The 16,592-nt window shown below is 32.7% G+C and overlaps 1 protein-coding gene across 1 annotated transcript in view; it reads left to right on the top strand.

Moving 5' to 3' along the window:
• Positions 1–16,592, top strand: part of LOC127831225 (cryptochrome-1-like) — a 60,814-nt gene that overhangs the window by 13,389 nt on the left and 30,833 nt on the right. Inside the window, exons 4-6 of the mRNA XM_052356211.1 lie at positions 2,266–2,450; positions 3,706–3,794; positions 8,620–8,760. Of these exons, the coding sequence (XP_052212171.1) occupies positions 2,266–2,450; positions 3,706–3,794; positions 8,620–8,760 (415 nt within the window). The remainder of the gene's footprint in view (positions 1–2,265; positions 2,451–3,705; positions 3,795–8,619; positions 8,761–16,592) is intronic.

The raw sequence follows: 16,592 nt of genomic DNA, 5'->3' as shown, positions 1-16,592 counted from the left end.
AAAGGGATACACAGATGTGTAATATGTTTGAGTAATACAATAATAATACTTCGGGGTTTTCCAGATCACAAAGTGGTTGAACATTGCCACGATATGTTTACATACATAGTCAAGTACCATTATTATGTGAATATTTAAATTAATCCAAGGTGAGTGCGTAATATTATTATAATCAAACAATGAATGAAGACTTCACTCAGATTACATCTATTAATTTACGAAACCATTACGCGTTAATTGTGGGACAGTTGCGAATAAATCAACGAAACCAAACCTTTATCCAATAAAAAATACACCATGTAAAGTTGTACAATAACGATTGGTTAAAGGCGTATCCAACGATCGAGTAATTATTTTTGATTGGTCAGAAGTTGTTTGTAGCAGAACTGTTGTGCATATCATTAACGGAGAACTATTTTAGGCGCAATAAAGAAAATTATCAAAAGAATGCCAACACTACACATAACGCTTTGATGGTATGCAAAAGGCCGAAAAGCGTTAATTGGTGGCATAAAGACACATGCACCTGTTGACAGTTTGTATTTACACAGATTTACTTAAAATGGGCACAAATGTCAGCAGTCGATTTTTTATTGTTCTTAGTAGACAACGGACGCTGTATCGATACAACAAATAGCGGTATATAATTTTCGCCACTTAACCGTATGTCACAAATGTTTAATATTTTCAAAGTTATTTTTACGTGTTTTTATTTGGACTTATTACGAAGATTAATGAATTAAAAACCAATAGATTAATGAATTAAAAACCAATGTAAACATGAGTATTTTGTTATCGGCGGACATAAAAGTAAAATACGACACGGCCTTACCCTAAACAGGAGACTTTTTACTTTAAAAAAAAAACGCACAGAAATACGGATTTTTTATTTTATTTAGTACCTCATCCATAAGTCGAGTTGACTTTTAAAGTCTTTTTTGAGCGTTTTTAGGTCGACTTATGGCCGCAAATGTACGTTACTTCAGATGTACCCACTGATAAGGCACATTACAATTCTCGAATAGCCATAATAAACAGCACTGGTAACTTCATTTTATTATGAATATTTTAATATTACATACTGAATAGTGTTAGCAGATAATAATAAAATAATACATATTATTATAATTACCTTTTTAAATGTCTGCTAATATTTTGTGTAGAAGACAATTATTTATTTGAGTTAAATCATAGTGAAAGAAAGTTCACACACTTATTTGTTTGAAGTTAAGAAAATATAATAGATACTGGCAAGTCCACATAATATTATTATTGTTTACAGCATCAAAATGATTTTTGATGATTTAAAGAGTTTTAGGATATATTAATTTATAAAATAGCATTGTTGTTGATACAAAAGACCTTTCTCATTTAAAATACACTGTTATTATAAAGGGCTATTAACATGAAAAAAATACCCAGTTGAAGCATTATTGTTTCATTTTTTAATTACATTAATGAACAAAAGACCAACTTATTAAAAAAAAGTGTGTTAAAATGAGTATTTTAGCCTCGTTGCAACTCTCAAATTATTTTTTACAAAACCAACTTAAACTCGCTTATACCCACTTCTGCTTTTAAAAAAAGACCAACTTCTGTTATGAAAGACCCGCATCTGAATCAAAAAGACAGACTTTAACACACATAAACCAACTCATTACTAAAAAGACTCACTTACCAAACACAAAAAAAACTATCAGGGAAAAACTCGCTTACACACACATCTTCTTAAAATAAACAACTTTAAACTCAGTTAAACGCACATAAAACTCGCTTTAACTAACAAAAACCAACTTTCATTAAAAAAAACCCAGAATAAACACTGTTTTAGGTTGGTTTAAGTGGGGTTTGGTATGAAAGTTGGTAATTTTTTGACAAGGGAATGAACAAGGCCATGTAAAAAAGGTGTGCAAACTAGGGCCATCTTGTCACTCTTGTTTAGGTCTACAAGGAATACTGAATAGTTTAACACTATACACTCCACATTTAAAGTTGGGTTGGCTCTGAATGAAACTGGGTTAAAATGTTGTATTGAGTTAGTAAGACTTCAAAGAACATGTACAATAATTCCTAAAATATTTCATTTAAGTCCAAAAAGCAGGTCAATAAAAGTTGGTGAGCATATAGTTGCTGCTTTGTCCATCCATCTGAATTTTACAATATTCTTATTCAAGATGTCGGATAAAGTTTATTGCATGTTTCTTTTTACTTCCAGCATATGTAAATATAATCTGTAAAAATAATACTATCATGTCTTCTTCTTAGAATCATCAGTGAAAACGATGGCACCCCACCCCTCACCTTCAAGCGTTTCCAGTCCGTTCTTTCGCGTTTGGACCCTCCAGCGAAACCAGAGGACCGAATTACGTTAGATACAATTTGTCAGTGTAAGACCCCTACATTGCTTGCCCATGACGACAAATACGGGATCCCTTCCCTTGATGACCTTGGTGAGTTATTTTTTGTTTTTACAGGAATAACGGAATGCATGGATTGATGTTATGGCGAACCTTTTGGCAGGTTCTTTGTTGAACAGGTGTACATTAAGGAATTCCAAAATAAATTATCATCATATAAAGACGACACTTCGCTTGCAACAACCATGCGGCTGGCCTCTAGGTGAAGTTCACAGTGGATTCTTAGTGATTTTTATGCTCCCCCAAAATTTATCTGTTTTCAAAAACAACACTGGTGCACTTGAAAAGTAGAAGTGGGTTGTTAATTGTGGGCAACAAAGGGATTAGCGATGGTAAGTTTTAGCCAGAAAGAGCTTGAAAGACGAATTTTATAGGGAACTTATAGATCTTACATTGCTTTTAAGGAATGTCGGGACAAATCGTCTCGTATCGGGATGCCGGGACAAAGAGCCCAAAGGCAGGATTGTCCCGCCGAGATCGAGAGTTCTGGCATGTATGTCTAATTTTATGTTGACTAGAAATGCCAGAAGAAAGCCTGATTTTTGCTGTTCCAGCAGTGATAGGGTATTGGGAATAATCATGTTGCGCAAAGAGTATAATTGAATGCCTGTAATGTTGACATAACTATGGTCTTAATAATTGTTTAATAAGGACAAATTTTTTAATTTTCCTTAATTTACTCTTTCTTTCCTGTGCACTTAAAAAAGGCTGAATATCAGTATTTAATTTGGTGATATTATATGTTTTGCGTGCAATTGTTTCATGAAGTTTTAAAGTTGGCAAGTATAAACCAAAAGGGACTTTTTATTTAGTTTTACTGGTTGCTGGGTTTTGTTGAATATTGATTTACTAACCTCCCGCATCTTAATAAGACATTACATGTTGCTATAACCATTGTTCACAAATTGTATGAAAACTCGTCATGATTGCTGCAAAATGATTTAAAAAACATCGTAGTCCTTTAATTGGATTCAATAATCTCCAATGTCTGTGAGAGGTCTTCTTTTGTTTGATTGAGAATGCCATAGCTCTGCACTTCAGTTACTTGGATGATATACAGGACACTTAGAAATCAATATGCATACAAAAATGTTGTACTGAATAATTTAATATTGAATTTATATATTATTTTTATTAAATTATTATAAAAATAATTTTGATAACCTTTAGAGCATAACATATGTGGTTTTGTAGATAACTGACTTTGAAAGCTCCATCAAATAAGAGCATAATTTGTATCATATGTGATTTAATAAATAATTAATTCTTTTGTTTGTGTCTTTTGAAGGGTTTGACACGTCTGGTTTGTCCTCGAACGTGTTCCGTGGTGGGGAATCCGAGGCATTACAGAGACTACAAGGGCACCTGCAGCGCAAGGTAAGCTGGAGTGTTGGGATGTGTCCTTTGTATATTATTTCCTCCCATTTCAAACCAGTTTTAAAAGTTTTGAACTCTGCCCCATGTGTATAAAAAGTAAGGTTAAGTGAAACAGGTAAAGGGACAAGCATACTAGATACATGCTTAATGGTTTTGCAAAAAATCAGACCCCTGAATTATTTGCAAGGCCCAAATTTGAAAAAGATATCTTAGCTATTATTTAAGTTTGTCTGATATTTAACTTGACCATGCAAGAAGATTTTGAAATAAATTGGAAAATTTTTTATCTTATCTGTTTTGTTAAGGATCATTGATTTCTTGTTTCTGGAATTAGACCTTTTTTAATTATTGTAAAGGTTGTAAATTCTAAATATTTAAATATCAAGTTCGTTGAGACAATGTTGTTGTTATTGTTGTTGTTTGTTTTTATCGAGTTCAGCGGGATTGTCTCCCATATGGCCATCGCCCCCAGAAAGACGTGTTAGTTGGTTACGTAGGATAGTGCAAGATACAGGAGACACCCCGTTCCAGAGGTGAACCCTGGGTCTTTTAGTGCCCGGTGTATAGCACCTAGTACACTGCACCTCGGTTAAACGTCTCATTTGAAAGACGAATTAGTAGGTTAGGTGCAGCGGGGGATCGAACCAGCGATCTCTGGATTGTGAAGCCAGTGTGTTACCACTAGACCACGGATCCGCTACAAGACAATGTGTAGAATGAAGTACACTATGTATTCACACTGGTTCAAGGTCAAACTCGAAGGTGCAATATTTGAGCCACCATTTTAATTGTCACATCCATATGACAAATGCCATTTGAAGAATTTACATCAAACATGCCTCATATTTGTGGCATTTTGATATTGTGTAGAGACATGCCACCCCAAGGTCAAGGAAACACTGGTTGGACCCTCAGAGCTCCAGAGAAGGGTCGTATTTGCGTAATTAAGAATTATTTTCATGTCGCTTACGTATTTATTTTAAAAATCTGGTCGTACCGTTATGAATTACAAAATCAAGTTACGAATAGTATGTTTACATCGGTTCGTATCGATTTTTAGCTCGACTATTATATATATATATATATATATATATATATATATATATATATATATATATATATATATATATTGGAAATATCCTACTCACGTCGGCGTTTCCGTTCCGTTAGCGTGAGCATGCAAATGTTAAAGTAATCGTACCACCCCCATTATTTTCATTGTCCCTTGACATATTGCTTTCATATTTTGCATACTTGTTTACCAAAATGACCCCAGCCTATAAACAAGAGCAGACAAATCTATCAAGCATTTCGTCATAATTATGGCCCCTTTTCCACTTAGAATATGCAGCAAATAATAAAGTTTTCGTACTACCCCATTTATTTCATTGTTCCTTGACATTTCATATTTTGCATACTTGTTTACCAGCATCACCCCAACCTATAAACTAGAGCAGACAACTCTATCAAGCATGTTGTCATAATTATTGCCCACTTGTATTCTTAAAATACGCATATTATTGATAAATCTATGTAAAAGTTTGCGTTCTACCCCAAATATTTCCTATATCCTTTGACATATTGCTTTTATATGCTGCATTCTTGTTAACCAACATGACCCAACCTATAAACAAGAGCAGACCACTGTATCAAGCATTTTGACATAATTATGGCCCCTTTTACACTTATTCATACCGCTTACCGATGTGCTTATTCATTCGATAATCCAATCGAGTTACAACATCACTTAAAAAATAATAATCTTAAACATTTATGACGATAAATATGTTTATGAATTTCAAAACACAACTATATGCATACGCCATTTTCAAAATTGTAAAGAAAACAGTGCATTATGGGGAAGAGCTTTCATTGGACGAGCGAATTTGAATTTAGATTTCATGCAATACGATACATGAACAAATAAATGTTTTATTGCGTCATACGCCGTCATGCAAAAACGTGCTTTCCGGGAAATATCTGATACCGGGAAAAAATGAAAATGAATCTCTGTAAACAATTACACTACGTTAGCATTTATGTTATATATCGTCTGGTTTATTTAATTTCTCGTACACGAACTGAAAGATTAAATGACTTAATACTAGAATGATAATGAAATGACAGTACTTGTTTTATACTGTGCGCAGAATATTTCAAAGCCATCCCTTGAATATAGTCAAACTGCAATCATATCAAAGTAAGAATTTTTTGAGCGTGTTAAATAACTTTAATTTTATAATTATCCCGCCTGCACTTAACTTATTGAAATAAGCGCACCGATCCGCTCTGATGGGGAAAACATGTAATAAACACTGACACGCGAGTTTTTCACACCTTTATTGGCATTACACAACAGATAAACACCAATTAGTGTAGTTTAACCTCGAAGCGATTAAAATCGGTTCAAGGGACGGTTGAATAAAGCAATCAAGATGTGATCGCCGCCATCTTTGAATTGTCTAAAAATAAATGAACTTGCATAACATGGATTTGAATCAGAAATGGAAGATTGGAGAAAAAACGGGATCCAAGACCCATCCGCGTTTTATTGGATTCAGCGTTATAACGGAGAGCGTTAAATTGGAGTTGCAGTGTATATATATTTATTTATTTGTAAACATCATCCAATAAATTACCACACCCCACATTATACCCCCTTCTCACCCCATCTCCCCTACCCCCCCCCCTCCAAAATTTGTTTTTTCCTTTTTTTATTTTTGAAAGATCGTCTAATATATAATTGAATATGAACAATTTCACCATGATGGCTTATGTTATACTGTCAAGCACTCGAATAGTCGAGCGCGCTGTTCTCTGATAGCTGTTGTTATTGAGTTCTTTTTGCGTATTAAAGATCTTTTCGGTACTTATATAGAATGCTTATTGGATTTGTTTAACGAATCGCATTTTTTCAAATAAAGACGGCGTGTACATGCTATCTGTCAAACAAATTGCTGCGCCCAGAGGACGTCCTAAAATACTGCAAAGCGTGCAAAAAAACACGCTTTTAACATATTGTACGTAAAGTGAGCCAAAGTAGAATGTTAAGAAAGACATTATAGAAACGATCTAATACGATGACACCCATTACTATTTATGTTAGGTCATTAAGAAAAGTTAAGAATTATTATGCAAAACTTGATAGTAACGTTAAGAATAAAATTTCAGAGTTAAGAATTATTTTTGAAAAATCTGGTAGTAATGAAAAGAATTTCACAAAACCTTAACTGGATCTCTGTTGGTCAAAATAATCACAGCCAGACATATATCATGTTGCATTGTAATTTAAAAGCATGTATTGCAATTTTCAGCCCAGCTGTTTTCTGAGAAAACCCAAGGTATTGTCATAGCAAGCTCATCATCCGCTGTCTGCGTCGTGCTTAAACCTAAACATTTTGTTAAGGTTTTGAACATTGGCTTGGCTCTAAAATAAAAACTCTTCAACCTACAACTTTGCAAATTCATATGGAGGTGCACCTTGATTAGTTCTACATGCCACACCCATTTTTGGGTCACTAGGTCAAAGGTCAAGGACAATATGACCTAAAAAAAAAAATCTGACAAGCTTTCATTTATTCAAAATTCCACCCGCAGCTGAGCGTGTCACCTGTTATGGGATGCTCTTGTTACTTACACACACCACGGTAAATTATTTTTTTCTATTTTAAGCTCACCTGAGCACAATGTGCTCCGTCCGTCATGCGTTGTGTAGCTTCAACATTTGCCTTGTTTACTCTCTAGGGGCCACAACAATTGTCCAATCTTCAGGAAATTTAGTCAGAAGATTGGTCTCAATGATATTTTGGATGAGTTTGAAAATGGTAACGTTTGCTTGACAAACATGGCTGCCAAGGGGCGGGGCATTTTTCCTTATATGGCTATAGTAAAATCTTGTTAACACTCTAGTTTCTTAATTCTTAGCTAATACAACTGTTTACCAATGTAAGCATGCCATCGGTATATCTATTTAGGCAAGAATGTTTTTATAAAATGATTCTCCAACAAGCCAACTCTAAATTTTGACGAAACAAAAAAAACATTCGGATGCCAAAAGGTGGCATTTAAACACGAAATAGGTACCAGGTTTTAGAAAAAGTTCATATGAGTTATAAATTATCATAATAATATCCCAGTTTTAATTACCCGCATTAATACGTTAACATCCTACATGTGCTGGATTTTGCCAAAAGCTGAGCCATCATTGTTTGTTCAAGAACGCTACAACACTTTAACCAGTAAAGTCTGCTAAATTCCCTATAATTATGCAACCATCATATGAAATCCTGAATGGAATCGATGTGTAAGTAAATATTTTATTATTTCTTTGCGATTTTATAGATCAATAGTATTAAAATGACTAAATTATTATGAAAGCAACAGAACAGAACGATTTTATTTTAACAGATGCCCGAAATGCAAAACCCATTTACGCCTATCAACTTTAGACCTTCAATATTTTACTCACAAATAGGCCATATTTAAAAAAATACAATTGTATGTGTTGTTTAATGTAGTGAAGAATTAGTGCATATAATTAGTGATTTTTTTCGTAATTTTCAATGGGTATGAAATGGGTACACAATGGGTACGAAATTTCGGTTTTGTTCTAGACTGGTTAGTGTCAAAAGTTAAAAGAACTTCATACCATAACAATATTTTAAATGATCGCATATTTGGTAACCCATCTTTTTTTCCCTCCCTTCAACCCGACACATAAAATACTCTAGGTTGCACATCACTGATTTTGGGCCTGGGTTGCAATTAGAGTTTAAGTAAGCATCACTTGCTTAAAATACTCTAGGTTGCACATCACTGATTTCAGGCCTGGGTTGCCAGTTATGAGAAGTCCAAGATGACATCACAGTCACTGTTCCCTAGTCAGACAACTTTGAGCCCATACCTAAGTTTCGGATGCATATCTCCGCGACTGTTTTACTGGAAGTTACATGAGCTCTACAGAAAGGTAGGCTGTCAAAGGTTGTTTGTACTGTTTTACACTAATTTATCGCACTAAGCTTGATTTATAAGAGTGTGAAAGAGCTGTAACATTTTAGTTTTAATGAACTGGCTGGCTGGCTGGTTGGCTGGCTGACTACTTTTACATTGGCCATAACATTTGCAATATTGAAGATAGCAACTTAATATTTGGCATGCATGTGTATCTCATGAAGCTGCATATTTTAAGTGGTGAAAGGTCAAAGTCATCCTTCAAGTTCAATAGTCTAAAAATCCCATCCATGGGAAGTAATTAGCTTTAAAAGGGAGATAATTTCCAAAATTGCCAAATAATATATTGAAATTGTATTTCAAAGCAGCGCAATAAGGGGCATTGTGTTTCTGACAAACACATCTCTTGTTGTATTTTTATTTGTAAAAAATATAACTTTTATTACATGTTGTTATGAAATTGCCTGTTCTGTTTAATCTGATTGTATTTTTACCAAAAATGATGACTTTTTCGTGTATTCTGAGTTGTATGTCGTTATTATGAAATATTTATTATTTTTATTTATTTTTTATTCATTTTAAAGCGGGTATATACGATTTTTTATATGTGTTTAATTCTAATATATTGATAAAATATGTTACAATAACACAAAATAGGCAAGAAAAATTATACACTAAAGCCGAATTTCATAAAATGCAGCAAAGACAAATTAGCGCCCCGAGCCGATAGTGACGTACATATTTTCTTACAATAACGGAAGCATTCGTCTTTGTATTAGGATCGGAGATGGTGTTCATGTGTCGTATGAATAGATATCGTTGCAGAAATTCAAATAAACCGTTAAACTAAGTTTAGATGCACATCGTACATGTATGGTATACATGCTGGCGAATTCGGCTGTACAGCCGTTTTCAATTTCAGAATTAAATATCTGGCTTATTTCGCATTTTTCGACACATGTTCTTCTTAACTTTTATGTTAATTTATATTGAAATATATATATAATAAGTATTTTACACAGTTTATATAAACTCATTAATATTTGACAAAATCGTATATACCCGCTTTAAAGCATATAGTGTATACATACATGTCTTTCATTTGCAATCAATGGTTTTAACAAATTATACAGAAATATGCCGTATAATGTTTTTAGACCTTGGTTTGTAACATTACAATCAGTGAGAACGGGATGTGTTATAATATATATAATAATCAATGATGTTATAAGATTTAAAAAGAAAAGAAAACTAAAACGAATATATGAAATGATAAACTAACATAAATATAGTAGTATATTTAAGTGGGCAAGCATTATGAAAATTTAATTCGATTCCATTTACGTTCAAAAATATGCAATGTATCATTACTGAGGGCTTTTTCTTTCTCAATCTGGATTTTTAATTTCAGGATATGTATACAACAATTAAAATTCGGTTATTGTTTCTTGTATTTCATGTTTTTAAAGATATAAAGTTTCATGAATATGATAATAAAATTCACAATATTATTACCATCAATGGATTTTACTATGTTAACTCCAAAACTAACATTTAAGAGGGATAGTTTAATGTTTAGTTGCTGTTGGCCAAGAAAGGATGTCAACTGAATCCAGATATGTTGGATGTATTCGCACTCCCCCAAAAAATGTTCTATAGTTTCGATATTTTCACCGCAGAAGTCACATAAATTAGAGTTAGATAATTTGCATTAAAAAAGATATTTATTGGTGGCGATAATTCAATGTAGGTATTTGAACTGAAAGTTTCTTAGTGTGATGTCGATTGTTGTTTTGTAAGACATAATAAATATTTCTTTCCATTTTAATTCATGCTCTTGGAATATACTCTGCCATTTTATTTGGAATTTGGGTAGTTCGTTAATCTTGTTTATTTGTATTCTGTATGATAGTTTGCTCGGTTTTTGTTTTGTTTTTTTGTGAGTTTTTCTAGAAATTGAGTTCTAATGTTTTGCGTGTTGTTTTGTTTTGTAAACGATTTTATATGTGATGGAATACTTTTGATCAGCGTGTAATACATAAGGAAGTCTGTTGTTGGGATTTCATACAAGAAGCATATATTATGAACGGAATAAAAGTCGTTTATTCGGTTATCAAACAGTTGAGCGACATACTTTATGCTCTTTTCAAACCAGTTTTTATAAAAGAATGTGCTATCATTTGCGTTTACGTTTTTATTATTTCATAAAACTATTTTGCTGTTACTTTTTTCTTCTAACATATCTGTGACTTTACTCCAAGCTGATAGTACATTAGATACAAATATATTCTTTTTTGCTATATCAAGTAGTAGAGACTCACTAATGTTACATTTAAAAATTAAAGAGCCACCATATTTGGCTAGTGTTTGTTAACAAAACAACGTCCATTTACTCTTGTTTGCGGTATCTAATAAACGTTTGACCCAACTGGATTTGATTGAATTTATGAACGAATAAATGTCAGTCAGTTGTAGACCTCCAAGCTCTACAGGTTGTATTTATTGTATTTGTTTTATTTTGTCGGGTTTGCCATCCCATAAAAAATCAAATATAGATGTTTTTATATCTTCAATGATTTTATTATCTGGGTTAGGAAGAACGGTAAGTACATATATTAATTTCGGTAGTGTGAAAGTTTTTAATACAGTTATTTTTCCAATTAAGGTTAGTTTTCTATGTTGCCATGATTAAAGACAATTTTTGAATTTTTGTAGTTTGGGTTATATGTTTTTTAATATTGTTTTATTCTCATTGTTTGTGAATGTTATGCCTAACGTTGATGCCTCGTTTGCTGTCCAATTGAAGTTCATTTCCCGGAATCCGTTTTAAGATGAATGTTTGAATGCCTGTAATTACCTACTTTAAGCACAGCGCATTTACATGAGTTTAATTTGAGTCCTGAAACGTTTCCAAACAGGGTCAGTGATTCTATTAAGTTGTTAAAGGAGCAATGATTGTTAGTGCAAACAAATTTGCGTCATCGGCGAATAATGACTGTTTGATTTCTTCGCCAGGTTAAACGACTATGCCGTTTATGTTTGGGTAAGATTGTATATAATGAGATAGAAATTCTATAAATATAATAAATAACGACGACGAGAGTGGACATCCCTGTCTAACACCTCTTTCGATATTAAAACTGTCAGAGAAGAACCCATTATTTATAATGATACTACTTATGTCACTATAAAAAAGTTTCACCCATTGTGTCATATTTTCTCCAAAGTTCATTTCTCTAAACATGCGAACATAAAGGAATGGTCAAGGGAGTCAAATGCTTTTTCAAAGTCTGCAAAGAATATAAGACCTGATTTATTTGTGCTATTGAAGTAATTAATGCATTCTTGTATCAATCGTACATTTTCGCCGATATAGCGTCCTTTTATAAATCCGGATTGTGAACTTGAAATAATAGAAGGTAATATTTTTTTAATTCTGTTTGCGATGCTTGTGTTGCAATTTTATAGTCATTGTTTAATAAACTTATAGGGCGCCAATTTAATAAGGTTTCTAGGTTTTTTCCAGGTTTAGGGATAAGTGATATGATACCTTGTTTTTGCAGAACAGTTAGATTTCCATTATTGAAAGAGTCGTTTAGGGAGTTGATTAAATATGTTTTAATCTCATTCCAAAATAGTTTGTAAAATTCAATTGTTATACCATCTGATCCCGGACTTTTATTATTTTGCATTTCTTTTAGTGCCATCCCACATTCGTATTCAGTAAGGAGTCCTTCACATGAGTGTTTTTCATTATCATTTAGAGTTGATTGAGGAGTATTGAAATTTGTGTTGGCTGAGGTTTGCTTCTTTTTATAAAGGTTTTCATAAAATAATCGGTGTTCTTCTAGAATCTGTATCCTTTTGGTTACTTCAATATCGTTTACAACAAGTTTGTGAATTGTTTTTTGTTCACTTTTACGTTTTTCGATGTTTGCAAAATATTTTGTATTTGTTTCATTATGTTGTACGTGTTAAGCCCTCGCCCTTAGGATTATTCCATTTAGTTGTTTATGATAAATGTTTTCTAACACTTGTTTTTTTGAATGGAGTTCACTTTCAATACTGGCTTTGTCGATGATATTAGTGTTATGTAATTGTGTTGGTAATTTTTCTATATCATGTAGTGTTTTTTTATTCAAGTTTGCGCGTTTTTTTTGTGTGTTAAGGATGTGTATCTAATTGTTGTATTTTGTATGTTACCTTTTATAATGTCCCATAAAGTATTTGGGTTTGCATCATTGTTGTTTTGTATGGTATATGTTATTTCCTGTTTTTGGGGGCTTGATATTTAGCATCTAATAATATGCTGTTATTTAATTTAAAATAGCCCGGCCCTCGTTCTGGTTGAATGTTGTTTAGTTTGAGAGCAACAAGGGAGTGGTCAGTCATGAAACCTGGTTTGATGCAACAATTGTCGATTATATTACATAATGATTCCGATATAAGAAAGTTGTCTCGCCTGCAATATATACTGTGAAACCATTTATTTTCGTCTGCACAAAATTTCGCCCTATTCATAAAAATGACTATTTCGTCCGCTCTTAAATTCGTCCATTTCTGGTTTTGAAAAAAAAACAACGTCCGATTTGTTTGTAATACATGTAATACGCGGTTGCGAAAAAATCGTAAAAAAAACAAAGGTACGGGTTTTTATGTATATGTACAAAAATAGTAAATGCAGTTAAAACCAAACAACTAAACACAAATCAAAATGTTCTTTATTAATTTGTAACAAAGCGCATAATATATTTCAGTCAGGTGTTGATCACACATCGTCATATTTTAATTGCGTTAAATAGTATTGTCTTTAATCCGGATTCGCCGCGTGTAGGCTGTATAATCTGCAACACCCCTGAAAAACACAATACACACAATTGGTAATAAAGTTGTTCACAATTAGCGCTAATCAACACTATTATACCTAAACGAAGTCGACGCATTCGATACAGCCTTATTGCATTCGCGTTTTACAGGAAATGTCAGTTGTCGTACACTGTATAATGAACACCCCTTTGTGTCAAAACCGGATTTAACTTGAGTGTGAATAGTCGACTGTTTCATGTTCTTTGTATCAATACCATCTGTGTATCTGTATTTTAAGTATACCAGTCAACAAATAAGGTGCGCGCTTCTGCATATGGGTATTCGGATGTTCAAAAAATTGACCTACGGTTAAGCGTTCACGCCGTCGAACGCATTAAAGCGGGTATATACGATTTTTATATGTGCTGAATTGTAAAATATTGATACAAATATGTTATAATAACACACAATATGCAAGAAAAAATGATACATTTAAGACGAATTTCATAAAATGCAGCAAATACAAATTAGCGCCCCGAGCCGATTGTGACGAAGATAATTCGTAATTATTTTCCTACAATAACCGATGCATTCGTCTTTTTAGTAAGTGTTCGTGTGTCGTATGAATCGATATCGCTGCAGGAATTTCAAATGAACCGTTAAACTAAATTTAGATTCACATCGTACATGCATGATATACATGCTGGCGAATTCGGCTGTACAGCCTTTTTCGATTTCAGAATTAAATATCTGGCTTATTTAGCATTTTTCGACACATGTTCTTCTTAACTTTTACTTTAGTTTATATTGAAATATATGTATAATAAGTTTTTTACACCTTTCATATTAATTAATAAATATTTGACAAGATCGTATATACCCGCTTTAAGCAATATAACTCGTTTTTTTTCACTATTTCTTTATTTGCAAAAAACACTTGTGGCTTATAACTTACCTTGCAATCTTTTTTTCTTGCATTTTGCGAGTGTGCGAGTGTTAATTTCGAGCCCTGTGTATATGCGTGGATTACGCTGGATTTAAATGCCTCTAGCCTACGGTAATCCAGTCTTATTTGTTTCAAATATGGGGCATGATTGTTCGTCCGGATCTTGAATTCGTCCAACGGTCGAAGGACGAAAAGGCGAAAATTAATGTCGGACGAATAATAATGGTTTCACAGTAGTTGGTTTGGAATTTGAATGCAATGTTAATTTGCACTCGGATGGATTTAATGTACGCCAAATATCTCACAAGTTACAATTTTCAATTATGTCATTCAACAATGTCCTATTTTTCAGATGTGTATATAAATTGCCATTTTTCTTGTCTAATATTGGATTTCTTACGCTATTAAAGTCTCGGCCAATTAGTATTTTTTATCTGAATTGTCATTAATAAGGATATGCACTGTTTTGTTAAAGTTACTTTCATCTAAGTTAGGACCGTAAACATTAAATCCTGTTATTTATGTTTCGTGTATTGTCATGTCAAGGCTCGCTAGTCTTCCAGGTAGTATGTTCTTTGAAGTTGCTGACTTTTATATTTGAGTTATTTTTTTAAATAAGAAATGTGATTCCTTGTTTGTTTGTGTGATGTCCACTCAAATAAATATCACCATCCCATTCGTGCTTTAACGCTTCAATAACAGTGTCCGTCAAATGACTTTCTTGAAGTAGGCATATATTATATTTCTTTTTTTCCAACCATTGGAACATTTTTATACGTTTTTCTTTGTTGTTTAGCCCTTTTACATTAAGTGCACATATTTTAATACTCATTAAGAATGGGGTTATAATAAATGATATGTGAGTACATGTTTGTCCATTTAGATACTATCTCAGAAAGATGAATAAACATATCCATGCTATTATATATGAATATGGGCTAACATGTTAAATATATAGTGTACAAGACATCTTATGGTACTTAATCTGCACATAATTGGTGAGTTGCTGACGATAATATTAAACATGTTGTACATGCAAGTATATGCTTAATATAATAATAAGTCTTTCCATACATACTTAAGAAATACATAGTGTTTTTTAAAATAAAACATATAAGTATACATCAGTCATTTCACAATTGTTGTCAAAGTGTGCCTCTTCTTTAGGTATTTGCTTTAAACAATACGAAAATATGCAACAGTTGTTAAAGGATCGGTCTTTAATAACGTGATAAAGATGTTGATTTAGTTGATTCATATAAGAAAAATATTAATACACTGATTTCTGATGTGTCGCCTACCTATTATCGAAAGGCAAAATATATATAGGTGAGGCATTAGAGTTGTATTACATTTTAGAAAACATAATTTTCAGTAATGTGATATAAAGGAAATGCACGATAACAAAAATGATTTTATGTTTGAAAAAAGAGTTCTTAACTCGTTCAATATTAAGTATTGTTTAATCATCTATGTAATAAATAATGTAAGCAGTGTAAATAAATAATATTTCAACATATTTATAAGGAAAAACAAAACACACCCTATTAGTAATTTAACCACTTAAACCCTTAAACATTATTGATTGTTTATAAAGTTTAGCAATACAATTGTTTTCATGCACATGTCTAATATACATATTCATTCAAGTGTCATTAATACATGTATTTATATGCATATTTATATTCGAACATACATAGTCCGTTCAAGACATACAACTAGTGATTAGACAAAAATATAAATGTGTACGTTATCACTTATTCTATTCGTTAGATTCTTGACCAATTTTGATTGTTGATATATTGTAACAATACAGTTATTTACATTTATAAAAATTGATTTTTGTTACACTATTACAATATAATGCCCCCCTTCGAAGAAAAGGGGGTATATTGCTTTGCACATGTCGGTCGGTCTGTCGGTCCGCCCACCATGTGGTTTCCGGATGATAACGCAATAACGCTCAGGCCTAGGATCATGAAACTTCATAGGTAGATAGATCATGACTCGCAGATGACCCCTATTGATTTTAAGGTCACTAGAACAAAGGTCAAGGTAATGGTGACCCGAAATAGTTAAATGGTTTCCGGATGATA

The sequence above is a fragment of the Dreissena polymorpha genome, chromosome 5 (genome assembly GCF_020536995.1).
Source record: "Dreissena polymorpha isolate Duluth1 chromosome 5, UMN_Dpol_1.0, whole genome shotgun sequence".
NCBI classification, from domain to species: Eukaryota; Metazoa; Mollusca; class Bivalvia; order Myida; family Dreissenidae; genus Dreissena; species Dreissena polymorpha.
The sequence above is the reverse complement of the archived record's forward strand: the minus strand, read 5'-3'. Positions and strand labels throughout refer to the sequence as shown.